The sequence below is a fragment of the Gopherus flavomarginatus genome, chromosome 17 (assembly GCF_025201925.1).
Source record: "Gopherus flavomarginatus isolate rGopFla2 chromosome 17, rGopFla2.mat.asm, whole genome shotgun sequence".
NCBI lineage: Eukaryota > Metazoa > Chordata > Testudines > Testudinidae > Gopherus > Gopherus flavomarginatus.
In genome coordinates this window covers 11,698,260-11,720,779 of record NC_066633.1, presented here as the reverse complement: position 1 = coordinate 11,720,779, position 22,520 = coordinate 11,698,260, and the positions used below count along the sequence as shown (strand labels likewise).

Below are 22,520 nucleotides of genomic sequence, written 5' to 3'. Positions count from 1 at the left end.
AAATGTATTAGTCCCAGGCTGTTAAGGATGATTCTGCCCTTCAGCCTTTTTTCTTTTATCAGTGGTTTGATTTTCTGATTAATTTTTAAAACTCTTCTTATCTGATGGAGTCTCTCAAAGTCTATTACGGCTTACACATTAGGCCCAGATTGTTTAATTTAGCCCTAATACCCTGAGGAAGCTTCAGGGTAGAGTGATTCATATAACCCCTTCTCTGAAGCCAACATGATTAAAGAATCAATCCAACCCCCAGCTGGGAGGTTAGTTGAGTGATTTGCCCCCAGAAAGAAATTAATACTGCTCCACTGACCAGCAGGCTTCAAGGACGGCAACTTCCCTACACATTTTGAACACAGAAAAATGGTGAGCACTACATTTTGTGACCCTAATTCTAAAATAGACATCTTGCTTTTCTCTGCTTCGGTATCTTATGCTAAATAGCAGAGGATGCAAAAAAATCTCTTATTTGACTTCCAATTACTCTGTCAACATCTCAGGTGATGGCTTTATGACTAACCAAAGACTACTCCATAAACCCACCAGAAAAGCAATATTACGTCAAGCCAATACAAATTTCTGTACCCAACCTGGATGAAAACCCAACAAAAATCACATGAAAGGGAAAGTCTTGACTTTTGATTTAATTGAGTTCAAATACTAGTTAAGAAGGTGACTACTGTGCTGTTTCCGGTCATTGCACAGCTCAGGTGAACTGTATAACAAGTTGAAAAATCTCACCTCATAAAGAACAGTCCAGAGAGGGCCTATGTTACATTAGTCAGAAAGACATAGTATGAACCAATGAACATGTTCCTAAAGTGGCAATCACAGTGGCATTTGTGTGCCATGTTCAGAATTAAATATACTGTATTGCTAAACATGTTCCAAGAATCCTGTAGTTCCAGTCCATGTTACTCAGGAGGTCTTTAGTTGTTTATTCTGTAGGAAACTTTGCTTGGCCTTTCTTCTGTTCTCTTGTCTACTAGAGTGAGGGAAGGCTTTTGCTAAATGACAGGTCTTGCATTGCATTTTAAAAGTTTGGAGGCTCATCAGGCTCTCCCATGGGTAAGCATTTCATACCTGCAGATCCATTACTGGAAATGCCCTACTTCCCACCATCAGAGAGTTTCATCTTGCTCTCTGCCAACCAAATTATCTCTGTACAGTATAGCTGGCATTGTGGTTCTTGAAGGGAGAGAAAGGGTTGGTTTTTTTTAAATAGCTAGATCCCAACCCATCAAGGGATTTGAAAATAAGGATCTGGACCCTTCAGCTGGATCCAAATTTAAACAGGGAGCCAGTATTGTGTACATAGGGCTCACGTAATATGCCTTCTTATTGCATAACAGACAGGCTGTTGTACCTGCCAGCACTTCCATGCAGCCTTCACTTTTATTGCCAGGTAGAGTACACTGTACTGATCGAACTTGAAGGTGATGAATGACTGGATCAGTGTGGCTAGGCTCTCCTCTGAGAAGAGCTGACCTGATCGTCTGGCCTGATGATGATGGAAGCTTTCAGAAAAGAAGCAACTAAACTAGTGTTTATTATTTTTTCTAGGTTATTAAATTTTTTGTTTAGCTTTATCTTCAACAGAAAACTGAAAACAAGCATTAGTAAAATTTTAACTACAGTTACATACCAAGGTGAGAACATTTGCCAGAGATTATCTTCTGTGAAACACACAAACGATATGTGTTGTCAAATTTTAACGCAAGTCATAGGAAAATAAAGGATATTGGCCTACACACACACAGATTTCCCCCTCTTTCTCCTTTCCTTTTATGCTTCTTCCTTGATTATATATGGAGTATTACATCCAGAAGAGGAAGGTTGGTATCACAGAACAGACATTTACGTAGTTTAATATCTGTCATTTTGTATACAGCCTGTTTTTCTTTTGATAAAGAAGCAAAGAAAAATCTTGGCTACACATTCCTTAATGAACACAGCTCTTATAAACCTTGCCTGTGACAGAGTAACAGCCCTCATGTGGGCAAAAAATATTTCTCCTTGCTCATTTAACTTTTGTTTAAACAACCAAACAAAATGCATGCTCATTCATTTGTTTGCTGCTACATGCCAATTTGGTGGGTTTTCTGGCGTTTCTTTAAAATACAACAGAAATGTGTTAAAGCAGAACTTAATGTTTTTAGTATTTATGAGATAATATAACTCACTGAGTAAAAAAATCTAATCTGTTATTTTAAAACTATTTGTTAGATAAGGTTCACAAAATTCTAGGTATGAAATCGGTAAATGCAAACTGAGAATAAATAGTGCACACTTCCGGATACAGCTCTTGTTTTCAGATTTGATCAAATATTCATCCACAGTGAATAAGGAAGTAAAGTATAACTGCAGAGGTCTACGTGTACATTCAAGCTAACAAAATCACCCATATATGAATATTACATGCAAAAACCTGTGGAAAAAGAAAATAAAGCTTGCAAAATCAAGCCCTTGAATGTTGGAAAATTCCAGAATTAAGATTGCTTGTGCAATATTAATTCAGCCCCCACGTGCCTAAACATTATGATTAAGGCCACAGGCACCAACTTTTCAAAGCGCCAGGGGCTCTGCCCCAGACCCCGCCCCAACTACACCCCTTCCCCCAAGGCTCCACCCACACCACACCTCTTCTCACCCAGTTCTGTCCCCTCCCCCAAACATGATGCATCCTCACTCCTTCCCCTCCCTCCCAGCCTCCTGCACGCTGCAAAACAGACAACTGCAGCAGGCGCGGGGGGGGGGGGGGCGGACAGGCGCTGAATGGTGAGGTCACTGGTAGGCAGAAGGTCCTGGTGGGGTGGGGGTGAGCTGACAGGGTGGCTGCACCTCAGCACCCACCATTTTTTTCCCCATGGGTGCTCCAGCCCCAGATGTGTTGGTGTCTATGATTAAGGCTGCAAGTTTGTCATGGAGGTCACGGATTTCGTGACCTTCCATGACCTCTGCAGTGACCAGTGCACGTGGCCTGGGGGCCACCTGACCAGCTCGGGCAGCCCCTGCATCAGCCACACTGGCTGCTGCTGGGGCAGTCTCAGGCCACCACCAGCAGCAGGACTTTGGGGCGGGGCCTCAGGGCTGGGGCATAGGGGGGTTGAGGGCTCTGGGCAGCACTAACTGTGGGAAGCTCCCCAGAAGCAGCAACATTCCTCTACTCCTAGGTGGAGGTGCGGCATGGCCAGAGGTTTCTGCACACTTCCCTCGCCCGCAGGCTGCAGTTATTGGCCAATGGGAGCTGCGGCGCTGGCACTTGGGGCAGAAGCAGCACGCGGAACTGCCTGGCCAGGCTTCCACCTAGGAGCAGAAGGAGGGGGATGTCACCACTTCTGGGGAGACATGAAGCCAGGTAGGGAGCCTGCCAGCCCCGCCAACCCCCTCCCCCCAGCACTGGCAGGGTCCCAGGCCGCACTCCCCGGCCACCTCCAAGCCACACACCTCAGCACCCACTGTGCCCCCACTCCCCCCCAAGATTTAGTCAGGGATATACAATACAAGTCATGGATGGTCATAGGCCATGAATTTTTGTTTACTGCCCATGACCTGTCCATGGCTTTTTACTAAAAATACTTCATGACTAAAATGTAGCCTTAATTATGATACAGTCTTTAAATTATACTTTCTCCACACAATTCATGGTTTCATAGACCTTTATCATATCTCCCTTAATCATCTCTTTTCCAAGCTGAAAAGTTCCAGTCTTTGTATTCTCTCCTCATACAGAAGCTGTTCCACACTCCTTATCATTCTTGTTGCCCTTCTCTGTACCTTTTCTATTTTTAAATCTACCTTTTTTTAATTGGGGTGATCAGAACTACACTCCTATTCAAGGTGTGGGAATACCATGGATTTATATAGTGGCATTATGATATCATCTATCCCTTTCCTAATGGGGCCTAACATTCTGGCAGCTTTTTTGACTGCTGCACATTGAGCACATTTTCAGAGAGCTATCCACAATGACTCTAAAATCTCTTTCTTGAGGAGTAACAGCTAACATAGATCCCATCATTCAGTATGTATAGTTGGGATGTTTTCCAATGTATATTACTTTGCATTTATCAGCACTGAATTTCATCTGCCATTTTGCTGCCTTATCACCCAGTTTTGTGAGATCCATTTGTAACTCTTCGCAGTTTGCTTTCGACTTATCTATCTTGAATAATTTTTTATCATCTGCAGTTTCTGCCACCTCGCTGTTTACTCCTTTTTCCAGATCATTTATGAATACGTTGAACAGTACAGACCCTTGGGGGCCCCCACTATATACTTCTTTCCAGTCTGTAAACAGACAATTTATTCCTACTCTTTGTTTCCCGTCTCTTTGTTTTAACCAGTTACTGATCTATGAGAGGACCTTCCTTCTTATCTCATGACTGCTTACTTTGCTTTAGAGCCGTTGGTGAGGAACCTTGTCAAAGGCTTTCTGAAAGTCCAAGTACACTATATCCAGTGGATCACCTTTGTCCACATGTTTGTTGACCCCCCTCAAAGAATTCTAGTAGATCAGTGAGACATGATTTCCATTTACAGAAGCCATGTTGACTCTTCACCAACAAATCATGTTCAACTATATGTCTGATAATTCTGTTCTTTATTATACTTTCAACCAGTTTGTCTGGTACTGAAGTTATGCTTACTACATGTAATTGCCAGGATTGCCTCTAGAGCCTTTTTTAAAAATTGGTGTCACATTAGCTATCCTCCAGTCATCTGATACAGAAGCCGATTTAAATGATAGGTTACATACCACAGTTAGTAGTTCTGCAATTTCATACATCAGTTCCTTCAGACCTTTTGCGTGAATACCATCTTGTTCTGATGACTTATTAGTGTTTACTTTATCAATTTGTTCCAAAATCTCCTCTACTGGCATCTCAATCTGGAACAGTTCCTCAGGACTGTCACCTACAAAAAGTGGCTCAGGAGTGGGAATATCCCTCACATCTTGTGCTATGAAGACTCATGCAAAGAATTCATTTAGCTTCTCCACAATGGCCTTACCCCCTTGAGTGATCCGTTAGCACCTGGATTGTCCAGTGGCACCACCGATTGCTGGGCAGACTTGCTGCTTCTGATGTACTTAAAAATTGTTGCTGTTAGTTTTTGAGTCTTTGGCTAGTTGCTCTTCAAATTCTATTTTGGCCTGCCTAATTATACTCCCATGAGGAGATGGTATTTTACAGATGGGGAACTGAGGCATAGAGAGATTAAAGTTAAAAATTTCCATTAATTTTGGGTGCCCAGTCTGAGACACCTTGGAACTGATTTTTTTTAAGAGTACTTAGTATTATAAACAAATGTATATGTTCAAAGCCCAGCTCCCATTGATTTCAGTTGCAACTGTGGGTGCTCAACACTTCTTCAAATCAGACCCCAGAGTATCAAGTTGGACTCTCAGAAAATGGGAACATACAAACAGCGACCACCTGTGAAAAGTCTGATTTAAGAATTTACTTAGCATTACATGGGAAATCTGTGGCAGAATCCAGTTCTTCAGGGCAGCATTCAATAGCCTTAACCTGAGGCCATCCTTTTTCTTTCTGTACTCCCTTGCCCTCTTAACTACACAACTTCCAACTTCTGCAACAAATGAGTTAGGGTCCTACAGACAACAGACTCTTTTACTGCACAACCCTCATTATCTACAGAGCAGGTCCATCCTGTGTGTTGAATGAGGCAAGGGTCCTGTGGAAAAAAAGTTGCATGTGATCATCTAATTAAAGACAGTATCATAATGCATCCCTAGCACAACGGCCACCCGTCCTTCCTCCCCCCGTTAAATTTCAAGTCCCTGCTCCAAAGCGGGTACTAGAACTTTTCAAAGCAAAGGTCACCATAATTTAATATGGGCAAAACAATGCATTTTTCCCCAGCTTCGTTCTCAGCAGAGTCTGAACCATTTTGGCTGAAATTTTCCGAACAAATTAACCTCAGGCAGATATACAATATGGAAAATTTTAGCCTGAATTGTTACAGGCTGTAAAAGTCATATGCCACTAAAAAGAAGCAAAATTAACAGGCAGGCCCTACAAACCACACCTACAACATAGGCTGAGATTTTCTCAGATATACCTTTGCAACTACCTTGACTGCTATGTGGTTGCACTGTGAGAGTGTAAAATTTGGCCCTATATCTAAAAACTACAGGAATATTGGAGAGAGCTCTTTCATATATTATGTTTCATAACCTCAATTCTTTGCACCTAAAATGCACTGCCACAAAATAATTACCCACTGACTGAATAAACATGCCCCAAGAACATAGCTGTAGTTAATGTAAGAACTGTTTGTTATTGAAGCAAGAACAATCCATAATGCATCAGAGTATTTCCCAGGGATTATTGGCTGTCTAGATGAATTGATGGTCCAAGCCATTCATTAATTCCAGAGAGAGAACCTATGCCAAGGTCACTGTTTTTATAACCTGTGCATTCCCTCTATAAAGCAAAAAAAACAAAACAAACAGGTAAAGGTTTTGTTTCAGGCCAACTTGCGTTCATCAGCTATACTTATTGATCCCACTGAAGTCCATAGGTGTGGCATATGAGTTTACAGGACAGCCTTTGGCATCCCTTCATCTTTTTTCTATGGCCTTGAGAAGGGTGAATTTGCAATAGCACTGCTGCCCTACCAAGCCTCTCTAGGAAATTAATGTCTTTCGCGGCAGTCAATTTGGAATGTTCCATCAGAGTTTTATTTATGTTGTTCCATATCACAGGGAATCTAGAACCTGAGCCCAGATTTGGCACAAGGCTTACATGAAGCGCAAGAAACATCTTTAGAAAAGAATCTTGTGTAGCCTTTTAAAAGAATACACAAGAAGAAATCTTTCTGAATAAACTTAGTCAAAAGAAATCAGTGACAAAGAAAATGAGGCTACGCAAACAGCCCAGCAGCAACCTAATCGTGCGACAAACCCAGAGGGATCCCCAGTCGACACTACCACGACTGCATGGAAAGCATAGAGCTACATGCTGCTTCAATATACAGTACTTTTCACATTTTGGCATCTCAGTGCTAAGACTGCCAGCTGAAGAGGAATCACTGCACATGTCGAGAGCGCACAGCATTTTTGGCTTCTGCTGGTTTAACTAGTTTGTTGCAAAAAATATTTGTTAGACATAAAGACAAGTTTCTGGGGAGAAAATTTCATCAGAGGTGAAAGACTTGTTATGCACAAAGGGAAATCTATTTTTAAATATTTTTATGAATTGTAAAGTAATTGATAATACAGTGCATGATTTAATACATAAACCATGAATTAGCTTTTGGAACCATTTGATGGAGTAGTATTCTGAACAAGTGGAGAATGTTTGCCAAAAGTTCATAAAGAGGATGGCCACTGAATGAGAATGACATAGGATGAGGTAAATCAAGTTGCAAAATGTACAGCTGCTCCTTTTTAGTGAAGTTATTCATGCAGAGCAGGAATTATGCAACAAAGCTTAAAAAGAAAGTTTCACAACATTAATATAAGATAAATGTGTTTTAAAAACTCCAAAAGACCATCATCTCATGTTTGATTGTACTCACTGCTTAGGAGGGTGCAGGGATTTTCAGCATCTAACTCAGCGGTTGAAAGATTCTATGACTATGAAAATGAAAAAATATATTGTGCTCCATTCCTGACTCATTCCAAAGAACTGTAAACTCCCTGTTCTTTAACAAAGAGGTAGAAAATATGAGGACAGGCCATTGAAAGTACCTCATCATTATATAAATCCTCTCTCCTTAAAGATAAAAAGCAGAACAGTAGATGAAATTGCTCAGATATTTTTAAACACAAACACAAAGAGCCCAACAATTCCTTTTACAGTCAGTACGGATGGAGTCTTTCCACCAATCAAGTTATAAAATAACCATGGGAGAGTATACTGAGGACTAATACTCATAACATAGTTCTTTTATAGACATACAATTCCAGATGGCAATGCAAGACTTTTCACAAAACTGATTTTTTTTTATTTTAAAAAGCAACTTATTTTAACATGGTCTAAAAGAAGATGACCATGGGAGTTCTGCTTTTAAAAATATGTTTAGTCATTTGCCTCTTTTGGCCTCTAACACCATTATAACTGGGCAAGCAGAAAGAGACCTATACAATGCAATGAAGATATTGTAAAATGATTCATAATTTTTATAATCAATGTTTGACCCAGCATATAGACAAATACACACATTACATTAACAGAATGTGATCCAGTGAGAAAACAGTAAGACGTTAGGATCATGACATTACATACCCAAAACTGTCCACATATGTGGTATTTTGCCACTGAATACAATATCTTTTAAAAAATACATACAGGGAGAAAAGAAAAGTTGCTCATCTCCACCATCTGATACATCTATCTCACAAGGAAGTGGAGAGCAAACAAGCAGGGCATTGTTGCTACGTATGATCAATTTAATTATGGGCCCAATTCTTCTCCACGCCCTTCCTTACTTGGTTTAAGTAGTGCCTTAGGCCTGGTCTACGCTGGTGGGGGGGGGCGGGGGGGAGGGACATCGACCTAAGATACACATATCTTAGTTCGACTTACCTCACATCCTCACGGCGCGGAGTCGATTGCCACGGCTCCCCCGTCGACTTTGCTTCCGCCTCTCACCAAGCTGGAGTTCAGCAGTCGACAGGAGAGCGAAGGGGATCAATTTATCGCGTCTACACTACACGCGATAAATCGATCCACGATAGATCGACTCTTACCCGCCCATCTGGCAGGTAGTGTAGACATATCCTTACTCTAAGATCAGGCTTGCTGGGTGAAATCGTGACTCCATTTAAGTTAATGGGAATTTTGCCATTGACTTCAGTGGATCCAGGATTTAACCCACTTTCTTCAGGACTTTAATAAGGCTACTCGTGGAGGAAGGTATTACTCAATACAAATAAGGAGAAGGTAGTCAAGGGAGCAAAACTGAGACCCATATAAAAGTTAGAATAGCTTCAAATAAGGTGGCTCATAGCAATTTAGAGACAGTTTGTGCTAATACTTACTACCTGGCATAGTGTTTACTACTATTTGGTGAGAAATTCTCATGGTAATAAGCATTATGCTCAGTTGTAAGTGCTTGCAAGATCAGGCCCTTGTCACTATATGTAAAGGGAGTTCTCTTACATTTGCTCATGACCAATGATATATTAACTCATGATTCAGTGCATATACTCTACTAGTTCAGTATTCTTATGCCTCAAGAACTGTCTCCTTCTCTCTTAGTTCAAGGAGAGTAATGGATTAGTGTATCCAACTACAGGGGTGCACTACTTAACTATTCTAAGAATTAACCATTTACATTGGGGAAAACACAGGAACCAAGATTGTGCTTTACAATATCAATTTCAAATGCAGTGCATAGAATAAACTAGGTGCTGGGCTTGGAAGAGAATCTATACATCAACCTTAGATCCAACTTTGTAGATCCTCTTAGAGGAAGCAAGCTGACAAGAGCACAGCTTTCATTTAACATCACATCTGATGGTAACATCAAGGTCAGAAACACAAATGCACTTCATTTTAAGACAATTTCGGAGTGTAAGGTACCCCATTTGCAAAACCCATTAAAATAACTCATGACAATATATTCAAGTAAATCTATACTGTTCAGGAGTTTTTAATACCTACCAATATTAGAGACTTTTATTTTAAAATGTGGGTGCTGTCGACGAAACAGGGCCATGAGTAATGAGAGAGGAAATGATGCATTAGTTGCAGCGAGGAAGTAACCTTCAAGTCCTCAGTGTTTCATCAGTATTTCGTTTGTCTAAATTAACAGGGTGTGTATGTCTGATTATAACTTGGCATATGGGAAACCACAGAATATTGTGAACTAAAAACCCATTATTTAATTATTAGTGTTAAAATAACCGCCCTCTGAACACTTTCCACAGTTTTGAAGCTATTTGTATTTTAAAGTTATGTTATGCAGTTATAATAGAATGCTCTTACATTTATATAATAACTTTCATAGAGAAGGGTCCCTAAGTGTTACAAATATTAGGTAAAATGCTAGGCACAATCCTACAAACTTAACTTATGTGAACAGTCTCACTGCAGCAAATGGAACTATTTGCATGATTAAGTGTTGCAGGATCAAGCCTTTTGTACTGTAATTCAGCTATTGGGCAGCTGTTAAGAAACATCCAGTCCACTACAAACAACCAAGTGGAAGGGAAAATTTTAAGTGAATAACTTTGAAAAACTTTGACCAACTGCTAACCTATTTTTCACATTCAGTATAAAGTTACCACAACATCCACAACTCTGCTACTCATCTGGTCAAGATTCATTACTATAATGAGATGAATCCTTCCACATCTAATCACTGCACATGTACCATATGTGACAGTGCATAGCCAGAGCGGGGTTCTCCCCAGCAATCATGACAGACCATTTCTTAACCACAATTTATATGTGGCTATCTCAAAACTACATATTCTACCAAACTTATCATTAAAAAACAGCTGTTCTTTTTCATTCCCCTTCAGTATACTGATTCTGTGGCCATTGCACATTCCATTCAAGAGAGACTAGAGTACAGAGGTTAGTTTTATTTAATTTTGCTATGTAAATCTGACTGCTTTCTATACAAGGACCCAATCATGAAAGAAAGAAAAAAACAGGGGGCTTACTAAAGTGTACTAGTATTCCTCAATCTAAAATACCATTCAGAATACTTAAACGCAGGCACACAAATACAGATGTTTGTTCTCTTGATTCTGAAGAATGCAATATTGAAGGTGATTCCATGAGATTTACACATCCCCAGGAACACGCCAAAAGATGGTTAGCTACAGTTTTGTAAAACAGGACCGTACTGAAATACTTGTTTGCTGGTTATATTATCTTTCCCAACCCTAACACCAGCACTTAGTCAATGTTGTCAATTTCAAATAGGACATTGCTAACACATACTTATTAACATTAGGAACTACAAATATCACAGAAACCTGAATATTTAGAGAGAGAACCCATCCTCAAATGCCTACAGCTCAGAACTAACTACAATAACTCGGGCAGCGGGTGGACAGAACTGGGGATGCATGGGAAGTAACTGTTAATCTCTAGGCCACATAATGAGTTGTGGAGTATCTCAGCTTTGACTTTGACCCACACCACTCCCTGTCTAGCTACAAGATGCCTCATTTCAGTACTCCGCAGACAAAAGCAAGCAGAGGATGTTTAGGGGTTAGGCACCTCCTGCAAAAAACAGTGCAGAATGTGGAGTAGTCACTGCTATGCTGTGTAGCATACTTGCATACCGGAAATGCCGTGCAAGCAGGCTTCTACGGGAGATATTCTGGGTCTTCCTCTGTGTGTCCCTGGCCCGACTAGGGGTCCCAGACAGACAATCTCATTATCCTGACCATCCAACCTGATATTAAATATAATTGCCACATTAACAGTTGTAATGAGTTCTGCTAATTAAACATACATTTACATTCAACAAGACCGTATCCTCAGGCAAAACTCACACTGAAGGCAATGGGAGTTTTGAATGAGTAAAATCTCAATAAGAATCTCAGAACTGCAAGAACTCTGTATATAATGCACATGACAAAGTATCTTGGGAATATACCACTTCAAGTCACCAATGACATTTGAAAATGTCTTCTGAAGTATGGTACTTTACAATCAGTCTTCTTTGCAGGAACAAGCAGATACTGTACATAAGACATATAGGCTAATATTCTGTAGCAGCTGAAAGGCAAGCTATATTTCACCTCTCCTTTGTTAACTTTGAGGAGTGAACATATGTCCACCCTGCTAGGTCAGTACACATGATTGACTCAGATGTGAGTACAGCAATACTAATTTTTCAATGGATTTCAAGTTTCTAAACTTCTGTAGGAAAACATTCACTCCCACCCCCACTTGTGATTCATCAATTCATGACACCAATACACACAGAATTCTATAGACATTTGTCATATTCACTATTTTTTGTGATTATTACCTGACTTCTTAAAATAGACACTGCAATTTAAAATCACAGAAATTTAATTTTTCAAAAATAATAGCATTGTCATCAACTGAAATCAACGGCATGCACTAAATACAGATTTGAAACTGATGAATTTTTGAAGCTCTGTTAAACAAACTTAAAATAAGCTAATTCTGATCAATTCCTGTTCTTCTGAATTACTATTGTCCATTGCATTCTGAATTTAGAATTTAGCTCTGTGCAGTTTAGATACTCAATCCTTTTGTCAGTAACCTGCCACAATTCTCAAAGTACATGTAAGATATTAAGGGTGAAATCTTAGCACCACTGAAGTCAATTATACGAAGATTTCACTCACAAGATTAATTAAAAAATTACCAGTAGTTATATAGAAAATACAACTATTTATTCATTCATTTTTATCAGAACTCCTATCCAAAGCTTTTTCATTACAGCAGCCTAGAGTAGGGATGATATATTATATGCACACCTGCAAAAGGTAACTTTTTTTTTTTTAATTAGAAAATACAGTAACACAAAAACTACTCAGATCACTTGTTCTTGTGAAAATATCTTGGTATACTATTCTTCACAGATTTTAGTTTTTCAAGAAGTAAAATAACATTATTTGATATATGACATTTCAGAATTTTGGTTTTTTTCCATTTAAAAAGTGTTATACTGGGTCATTTAGCATATGTCCATTATTTTAGTCTTTTTCCTCCCCTTAAATCATCATCATCATCATCAAAGACAAAAAACATCCTGTATACATTCCCATGCAGTAGGGCTGTTGAAATAATAATGAATCAACATAGCATCATCTGCAATTATTTTAATATTACGTACCACATTTACCTTGCTCACCTAAAATAACCTTCAAATAAGCATTTGCTTCATAATTTACTATCTAGACATAAACAGGTTTAACTAGACCATAAATATATCAGCAAGACTGATGCTTAGGCAAGTGTATGCCATAGCAGGCCAGTAATGTATCTGTGAAGGATAACAATCTACTAAACTGTCTCTTTATTAAACCAGTTATGTTTACATCTTTACTTGCACTGATTAGCATCCTTAAATATTTGCGTACAAGCCTGAAACCCTGCAGCGCTTTGCAACCCACACAATCCTCTACCACTAATTTCTGACTTCCTCAACCAAATCTCAATTTCCTTTTTCCTTCTCACCCCAAAACACGGTTCTGCCCAAAGAGTTTTAATACCCTATCATTAACCCATTATGTGTGTGCACAATCCCAAACCCGCTATTACATATTGCCCCATGCTCCACCATCATGCTGCCAAACATGGCTGCATCATGTCCTTCTTGTGTTTAATGTGTATGTATTTTCTTTTTCACCTCTTGGGATTCCTTCCCTTGTCCTACATTTGCATGAGGGCACCAATAAAAAAACTAAACACATTATTAAAATCTATCTTTCACAGTGTTTAATAGTCCCACATTTTATCTTAATCTTTCAACATAAATCAAAATATGTTTCTCCTTCTCACTTTCCCGGATCACTTTAAAAACAGTCAGGTAAACTATACAATCAAAATGCTCTGTTTTTATTTTTTTGAATTTTTTAAATATTTTCCCACCAGAAATCTTTTCTCATCAAAAATACTGTCCCTCCACCAAGTATTGACCAAAAACAATAACAGCAAAAAGAACATTTTATCTGCTTTTTTCCCCTGCAGCTCCCTCTCCTGAAATTGGACCCCTTGTATACAAATTCATTCTGAACCATTCCACCAAGCCCTTACAAAAGAAAAGAAAAATCCCAGTCTCTGTTTTGAAAGTCAATTTCTCTCAGCTTTGGAATTCCATTTCTTTTTTCTTTGTTTTTGTCTGACTGTTTTTTTTTAACACTAATCACTTTCTTCAACCACAGGAAGAAAAATAAATTCTAGCAAATCTATTAGTTATTTCCCCGTATCTTTCTCACAATTTTTTTTTAGAAACTGAAGACTTTTATATAAATCTACCAAACAGTTTTTTTTTAAATTGTAGTATGTGCGTTAAAATAACCGTACAAATTATACCTATCGTTACACTACACTTGGGTTTCAGAGTTTCTTTCACTGTTGTACTGATCTCAAGTTTGCAAATAGGTTGCAGACATTTACTAAGAAGCCACGAGCTGCTTCATAAAAGGTGCAAGTTTATCAAAATATTATTCAATCTTCTTTCACGGCAGCTGCCCGGAGACTGCTCAAGTGGCTGTACGCGTCAGCGCAGAGCCACTGTGTATATCCTCGGCTCACAAACCGTTATGACAATAAATTACAGCTGGGGCTGGGCGGCGGAGCTGCATTTCGGATACTTTTCTTGCAATATGTTGGAACTTTGTAAACAGTCTCTCTGCAGGGCTAGCCCTGCAGAGGGGTCACACCCACCCTCCTCTATACGGAAAGGAATAACAACCCTCCCCCTGCTGCTCAGCCAGGCAGAAATCCCACCCCCGGCGCGCGCACACACACACACTGCAACACAATGTGTCTGCCCTCCACACTTACCCACAGCTCTGTCCCCCAGCTCATGGTTCCAGCAGCTCCGAAGAGGAGGGTGAGGGGGGTTGCACTGGAGAGTGGGGGGATAATCAGCCAGTGGGGGTCTTGCCCCTTTTTTCCCCCCTCTCCCCACAAAAAAAAAATCAACCACCCCTTCCCCTCCCCCACAAAAATTCCTTTGGCTGCGCAAAATACCCCCCCCAACCAAGTCCTAGGTCTGGGTCTCTCTCGATCCCCCCCCTCGCTCCTCCTCTGTGGTGGTCACTGCAGCGTCTGCTGCTGCTGCCGCCTCATTTCTCCCTCCACAGCAAAATGGCCAGGGGAGCCAGCAACAGCAGCACCACACCATACGGGGAGGTGGGGGGAGGAATTGACAGCTCCAAGGCACTGCGCATGCGCCCTGCTCCGAGGAGCAGCATCAGCGAGGTGGGAGAAGCCGGGGAGCGAGCATGTAGGACCGCGCAAGCGCAGACCAGCAGGCACGCGAGGCGGCTGTTGAGAGAGAAGGGCTCGCGCCACCGGCTGGAGGCGCCTCGCTTTGCACGTTCCAGCTGTCGCTGCGCCCTGGGAAGGTGGGCAAAGTGGCCACGTGCTGCACGGGTGCAATCCCATTGATTTGGACCTAAGGGGCGGAATTATTGCGTCCCGTACCCCCACAGATCTGTAGCGCTACAACTGAAAGTATAATTTGCATACTCTACTCCCTCTAAAAGCACATCCACTTTGCACAGATTTTTGCATGGACCTCACTGCCTGGGACAATTTTCCAAACAGTCACTATTCACTAAGATTGTGCATATATTATGGTAAACTTTAGGGCTCTCCTTCCTCTGACCTCTAATCTCTAGCCTTTCCCCCTCTTCCTCCCAAATCTTTCTCACAATTAATTCTCCAGGTCTAGTCTCCCATTTCTACAGGTTTCTGTTCCCTTGGTCTCTTTCCCCATTTCTGCCACTCCAGAAGTACCATTTTTACAGTATTTTTTAAAAATAAGGCTCCAAATTATTGTGATTGTGTTGAGGCTATGGGGGACAAGGGTGGGAGAGATCAAATTGCGGCAGGAAAATATGGTATTTGAAGCGTGTCCATTTTGTGTTACCTAGTTAACTACCACAAGTTCAGCTAGAAATTAACCCAGTGATTTCTAACAAAATCAATTGTCAACCATTTATCTCTTCTAAACTTGACACATGAGCAAGTGAGCTTTAATCAAACTATCATTCTTCAAGTGAAATATTGGCAAAATAATTGTCCAGAGCATTATATCAACTTTGTGAACCATCGAGAAAACCATGCCTATGCCCTCAACCCCTAGAAACAAAAGCTTTGTGAACCATCGAGAAAACCATGCTTATGCCCTCAACCCCTAGAAACAAAAGTTTTGTTTTGGAGTAATTTCGCTTAGCAACAGTGCACATCTTAACCAGACTCAACTGTGCCACTTAATCTGATTTTACAATGCTGTTTTCTAACCACAGGAAACTTGCAAGAGTTTTAGATCATTATGTTTTTAAGTGTTATTGGGCCCATTCCAGAAAAGCTTACAAATACAAAAATCCACGGAACTCACATGAATAACGGCTACTTGAATAAACAAGGGGTTGTAAAATTGCGATTACCATCATTACATACATTTAAGAAGGTATCTATTACTGTACAGATGGACAACTTTTAGCCAATTTATAGCAAGACAAGTCCCCCAAAATAACATACACTCTGTGCCAAACTGAAATCACCAACCCCCACATTTGTGAAAGGACCAGAAGCAGAGAATTACTAAGGGATTCCAACACCTACACCAAAAATGCGCACAAAGTTTCAATTACTTCATTGCATGAATATTTATCCTATCTAGTTCAATAAATTGATTTAAACATAACAGGACTTGTAAGATACTACTGCAGTCACCATTATCTCTGAAAGGAAGTGGGTCTATGGTTTTGTTCATGCTATATTTTAGCAGTGAATTGTAACAAGTTAGATTCACCAGTCACCTGAACAGAGTTCAGTTTGTGTTCACACAGAGTTTTTCTGATATCAAAGCCACGTTTATATGTGTTCACCTATCATGCACTGCTGCCTAACCACAGCCTCAATTTTGCAGTGAGTGCTGCTTGGACAGATCTTTGCACCTAGACAGGGCCCCACTGACATTAGGGGTCTGGCCAGAGCTCACTACAGGATCAGGGCCTGTATTTGTATCAGTGCATTTTGGAAAGTAAGAGAAAGAGTGCATCTAGGACAAGCACCCACAGGGCACTCTAGGATGTCCTGTCGCACAAACTGCTGGAAGGGGGACAAGCCAAACCTGTTACACAGGCATGGTTAGGGAATCCTGTCCATATTTGTCCTTCTTGTCCATTTAGATTGTAAATTCTTCCAGCCAGGGATTGTCAATAGCTCTGTGTTTGTATATCACCCAACACAACAAGGCTCCCTTCTTGGTTGGTGTCTAGGCACTACATCAATAAACATAATTAACAACAACAATAGCAGAAATTCTGGAAACATCTAAAACCAAAGTGTGAAAGCCTCAAGTGCTAACAAGTTGTTAAAACCTCAAAAGAGCAGTTTAACTGGTACTTAGAAAACACTTAAATTGTTTTAACCACATTGGTTTAGACACAGCTCACACAGAAGTTAATGGGAGTTTTGCCTTTAACATCAAATGAACCAGGCCTCCTATGAACGTGTCACAATAAGACATGGGCCCAGTCTTGTAAATTCTCCATGTTTAGGACTCCCATTTACTTCAGAGTTCCACATGCAGAGCATTCACAGGACCACACCCTTAGGCCTTCTCTACACTGCCACATTACAGCGCTGAAATTTTTTCGCTCAGGGGTGTAAAAAAAAAAAAAAAAAAACACCCCAAGCACCGCAAGTTTCAGCACTGTAACATGGCAGTGTAGACAGTGCACCAGCGCTGGGAGCCAGGCTCCCAGCGCTGGTAGCTACTCCCCTCATGGGTGTGGCTGTTTTACAGCTCTCCCAGCACTGGTGCCGCAACTACACAAGAGAGAGCTCTCCCAGCGCTGGTGCCGTGACTACACAAGCCACGTTAAAGTGCTGCTATGGCAGCACTTTAACGTTGCTAGTGAAGACGTACCCTTAGTAAAGGCAAGCGCTGATCCCTTAGGCCACGTCTACACTACAGACCTAGGTCAGTAGTGAAAAATCCACATCCCTGAGCAAGTAGTTATACTGACCCCTTCATTCCTGCGTCGACAGTGCTATGTTGACAGGAGAGCTTCTCTCGTTGACATAGTCACTGCCTTTCTGGGAAGTGGATTAATTACGCAGATGGGAAACGCTCTCCCGTTGGCATAGGAGTGTCTTCACTTAAGCGCTACAGCAGCACAGCTGCATCAATACCACATTTTTAGTATAGACCTGCCCCTAGTAGCAGATCAGAACTTATTTTGGGAGGCCCTGATACAATCTCTTATGAACTCTCACCTCTGTGAGAAACTTCCTGGATCGATTACCCTGTCAGATGATTGGCATTTACCCCAGTCAGGGTCAGGGAAGATAAAATAAAGCCCTGAACTAAAGTTCTGTCCAGGACCCTTTTACTGGGACTGGCTTGATTAACAACAAAAAACAAGAAAATCAGAACTCTCTTACCAATGGCCTTTCCAGCTTTCAGCAAGCTAGGCAGGGAGAGGACATACCTTGCCCCCAGGTCACCACTACTGCAGCTGCTTCCTCTGTACTTTATAACTCCTCCCAGATCACCCAGGTGATAGGCATAGAACCTGGGTTCTCCTTTTAACCTCTTACACACTGGGGGCTTACAGAGCACCTTCCTATCTTGACGCATGTCCCTACTTTATCTTGCAATGAGAAGCTCTTGAGACCATACCCATCTGCCAGTTCCCCCAATTGCTTCCCAGTAACAAGGGACTTAACCTTACTGCCCCCATCTCAGCAGCTGAAACTCTCCTGACTGGGTATAAAGGTATCTATGAAAAGAGAATGGAACATGAAAGAAAAAAAAACACCATAGCTCAGTAAAAACAGGACTCTTTGCTGCTTTTTCAGTAAAAACAAGTACTGATGAGAGGAGCTGTATCCACTGGGGATTTAAAGCAAGATAATGCACCTTGTGCAGAAGCTACAGTAAGATTTATCACAGTAAATATGCCGGTGTGAGACTATGATGTGGCACACTCAACATACACAAGCCAGTTCTGCTTAGTCGTAAGATGAAACCTTAATTGTAGATATGCTTTAAAAAGTTATTTAAGGGTCTGGCTGCTCAACAGACTGAATGAGACACAGACTTTCACTTCTGGGTCATAGGTCCACATATGGTCCAGGTCAGCAGGGACTGAAAGTGGAATAATAGTTGTTTGGTGGACTAGGAAATAAACGGGCGGTCCCCATCTAGTTTCTAGTGCACAGTAACAACAAACCCATCACCCCATTGGCAGGCTTGTTTGGAGTATAGGAGGAACAAATGACTGAGCCTACTGCAAAGACCACGAAGAATGAACAGTTCCCAGTCATTCATTGATGTAGCATCTCTACATCAGGACGGTGGTTTATCAATGAGGTGATGTATGGAAACTTCCATTGCAGCTACCATTGTAAGCAATGTTTCATGCAAGACTAAAACAAGGAGGAGTCCTTGTGGCACCTTAGAGACTAATAATCCACTTTGTCAGATGCACGGAGTAAAAAAAAAGTAGGCAGCTGATGAAGTGGGCTATAGCCCACAAAAGCTTATGTCACAAGGACTCCTCATTGTTTTTGCTGATACAGACTAACACAGCTAACCCTCTGAAACCTGTCATCATGTAAGATTGTCATTCTGGCACCTTCCACAAGAAATAAACTCACAAAAGAAAAAAGAAAAATCTAAGCTGCAAGAAAAGATGTTTGGGCCATGAATACTTTTAAGAGACAATCTGAACTTTCATAGTCATTTACTCTGGGCAATGGATTTTCAAATTTGGTTTGCTGCTGAAAGGACATCTAGTGGTCAGTTAAAGTAATTAAATGAGTGAAATAACCCTACAAGATGACTCAGGGTTTTTATTTGTTTCAAAATAGTTTGACACCAGTCCAGGTTCCATCTGTTTACAACAGCATTTCCATGTTTACATTATCTAGCAATTAATTTGGGAAAAGGGAAAGTAAAAGCATAACAAGGAACATAAAGTAACATCCAATTAATCAGAAATGACTGTGCATATGACCATCTGGCACAATCATGGTATTGCATAGACAGATCATATGAAGCTTCTTGTATTTTTTCCTTTGTACATATTCATCCTTCCCCACCCACTACTCCCCTCTCTAGAGACTGTTCCTCAGGGTAAATATGGAGAAACTTGCACAGCTGCTACCTTATACAGGTGTGTGAATAACAGACTTCAACTTTCCAGAGCTGGCAATACAACACCTAACTTTATTCTTTAAACGGTCACTCTAAATTTAAAAATAATTGTTGTAAACTATTTTTACCAATATTATTAGCAATGTTTTAGATTACTAAAAGAGAAAAAAGTAAACATTCAATTTGATTCTTGCTATTGATGCTCTTTGCTTTTGTATTATTTTCCATTTGGACAATGAACATCAGTGAAGTTAGTTCCATTTTGATTACAAAAAAATCCAACAACTTAATAAAGGAGCAGAAAAACCCTTATATATTATTTTAAAGGAATTTAAAAAAAATAATTTCTGAAGGAGCAATTTTTAAATTAAAACAACACAAGGCGGTTTTCCTGCTCCCTTCTTTGTGCATATAGCAGTCTTTTCAGGTTTAGCCCTAGATACTTATACCCAATTACTAATTAAAAAAAATGCAAAACGCCCCTCGTTCGCCCCCCAGGCCCGCCAAGCGCACTCCCCGCCCCCCTCGTTCGCCCCCCAGGCCCGCCAACCGCATTGCCCCGCCCCCTTGTTCGCCCCCAGCCCCCCAACCGCACTGCCCCGCCCCCTCGTTCGCCCCCAGCCCCCTCCGCACTGCCCGCCCCCCTCGTTCGCCCCCGGGCTCCCCAACCGCATTGCCCCGCCCCCCTCGTTCGCCCCCGGGCTCCCCAACCGCACTGCCCCGCCCCCTCGTTCGCCCCCAGCCCCCCAACCGCACTACCCCGCCCCCTCGTTCGCCCCCAGCCCCCCAACCGCATTGCCCCGCCCCCTCGTTCGCCCCCAGCCCTCCAACCGCACTGCCCCGCCCCCTCGTTCGCCCCCCCCCAACGCACTCCCCGCCCCCTGTTCTCTCCTCCCCAGCCGCAGGCTCGCTCCGTGACCCCAGCACGGCCGCCCCCGATCACATGACCTCTCCTGTTGACCCCGGGCCGGAAGTGACGCTATGTCGAAGATGGCCGCGCGCGGTGCCTGCTCTCCGGCGGGGAAGGCGCTGGCCTTGGTGCGCGGCTGTGGCTGTGGGCAGGAGCGGGAGCGAGAGCGAGCCGGGTGCATCGGCTCAGCCTGCAGGTGAGACCTGGGCGAACTCGGCGGGCCCCTGCGGTCCACAGCCCTTGGCGAGCGGTAGCCAAGGGCTGCTCAGCCCCGGCGCTCTTCCCCCCGAGCTCTGTAGTCCCCCATTCCTCTGTGTCCGGCCCCTGCTTCTGGGCTCTTTCCGTGTTTCCCCGCTGGGCCCCCGCTGGCCTGGCTGCCCTGTTCCCCCGCCCCACCGCTGGCGCTTTAGCTTCCCTCCGAAGCTGCCCTGGACTGCTCTAAAGCAGCGCATCTCAAAGTGTGGCTGGACCCCATTTCAGTGGGGTCGCCAGCGCTGGCTTAGACTTGCTGGGGTATGGGGCCGAAGCCCGAGCCCCACTGCCCGAAGTTGAAGCCCAAGGGGGGGGGTCTGGTTACAGTCCCGCTGTCTGGGGCTGAAGCGCTTGGGCTTTGCCCCCCACCCCCCCGGGGCAGTGGCACATGGCGGGCTCAGGCTTCTGACCCCCCACCCCGCCACTTTCTGGGGTCGTCAGTTATTGGGAGTGGACCACATCTACTGAACTGACCTTGTCAACACTGGTTCTCCACTTTGAAGGTAACTCCCTTCTCTTCACATGCCAATATATTTATACCTGAATCCGTAATTTTCACTCCATGTATCTGAAGAAGGTGCGGGGGGGGGGTGGTTACCCACGAAAGCATGTGCCCAGAGAAATCTGTTAGTCTTTAAGGTGCTACCGGACTCCTTATTGTTTTGCCTCATGATCCACTGTTCACTTAATGTGCTTCATGTGAGAGGTTGCTACTGCTTATATCTAGCAAATTGGATGGATGGGAGGCATGCAAAAAATTTCTATATTGAATTTGTTGATCCTTGAGTTATGACAGCGCATGTCCATTAAAAATGATGTTTAAGAATTAAAAGTAAAAAGCTCCATGAGTACACTTCTTCTAAAAAAAAAAAAAAAGTGGGGGGAGGGGGTCAGCTTTCAGTCTGAAAATTTTCATCACAGATGACTGTTCCTGATAGTTTCATTCCATAAATTTATCTAAATAATGTTGAGAACATAAATGTATTATGATCTCTGTAGCCCAGAAAAGTAACTAATGCATAGTTAAGGTTGAATTTAATTCTGTAATTATCATATAAGGTGTTGACTCTGTCCTTGAATCTTCCTACTTATGTGTTTATAGTTAGGAAGTGTGAACAAAAGAAATCTGTAGCAAAGTGTTATTACTCTTGAACTAATCTTTTTGTGAGGTTCTGGACTAGTTTTAAATCAGAGTCATGGTTCTAGTGGTCTGAAATATATTTAGAATGTCTAAAACCACATATTCAAACTCAGGGTGGTCTTAGCCCTTTGCCTTTCATAGGGAGACAAATGGAGTGCAGTGGAGTCTATTTTACGACTGGCCTGAAAGATGCAGAGACTGACAACCCATCTGAGCAATGTAGATATTGTATCCAGTGATTCTTCTCAAAAGAGAAGAGGCTTACTTTGTCCTAGCATTTTTTGATCAAAACTTCCTTCCTTCCTACTACGGTCTAGATTGCGGCTGCCCTCCACCCTGGAGATGACTGCTCCTCACTGGTTCTGTATACTTTGTAAAGTGTTCTAGGAATCATCAGGATGA

At 42.0% G+C, this 22,520-nt stretch overlaps 2 protein-coding genes across 22 annotated transcripts in view; one reads left to right on the top strand and one right to left on the bottom strand.

Moving 5' to 3' along the window:
* The window catches only part of FNBP1 (formin binding protein 1), a 153,822-nt gene extending 138,983 nt beyond the window's left edge, over positions 1-14,839 (bottom strand). For 9 of the 21 annotated variants that reach the window (XM_050926113.1, XM_050926112.1, XM_050926116.1 and 6 more), the window contains exon 1: positions 14,478-14,838. In XM_050926113.1, the coding sequence (XP_050782070.1) occupies positions 14,478-14,501 (24 nt within the window). In that variant the 5' untranslated portion in view covers positions 14,502-14,838. Of the gene's footprint in view, positions 1-14,477 lie in introns of all 21 variants that reach the window. The other 12 variants (XM_050926117.1, XM_050926121.1, XM_050926123.1 and 9 more) reach the window with 4 other exon arrangements.
* A 5,957-nt stretch (positions 14,840-20,796) lies between these two features.
* Positions 20,797-22,520, top strand: part of GPR107 (G protein-coupled receptor 107) — a 55,788-nt gene continuing 54,064 nt past the window's right edge. Inside the window, 1 exon segment of the mRNA XM_050927082.1 lies at positions 20,797-20,921. Coding sequence (XP_050783039.1) covers positions 20,797-20,921 — 125 coding nt within the window.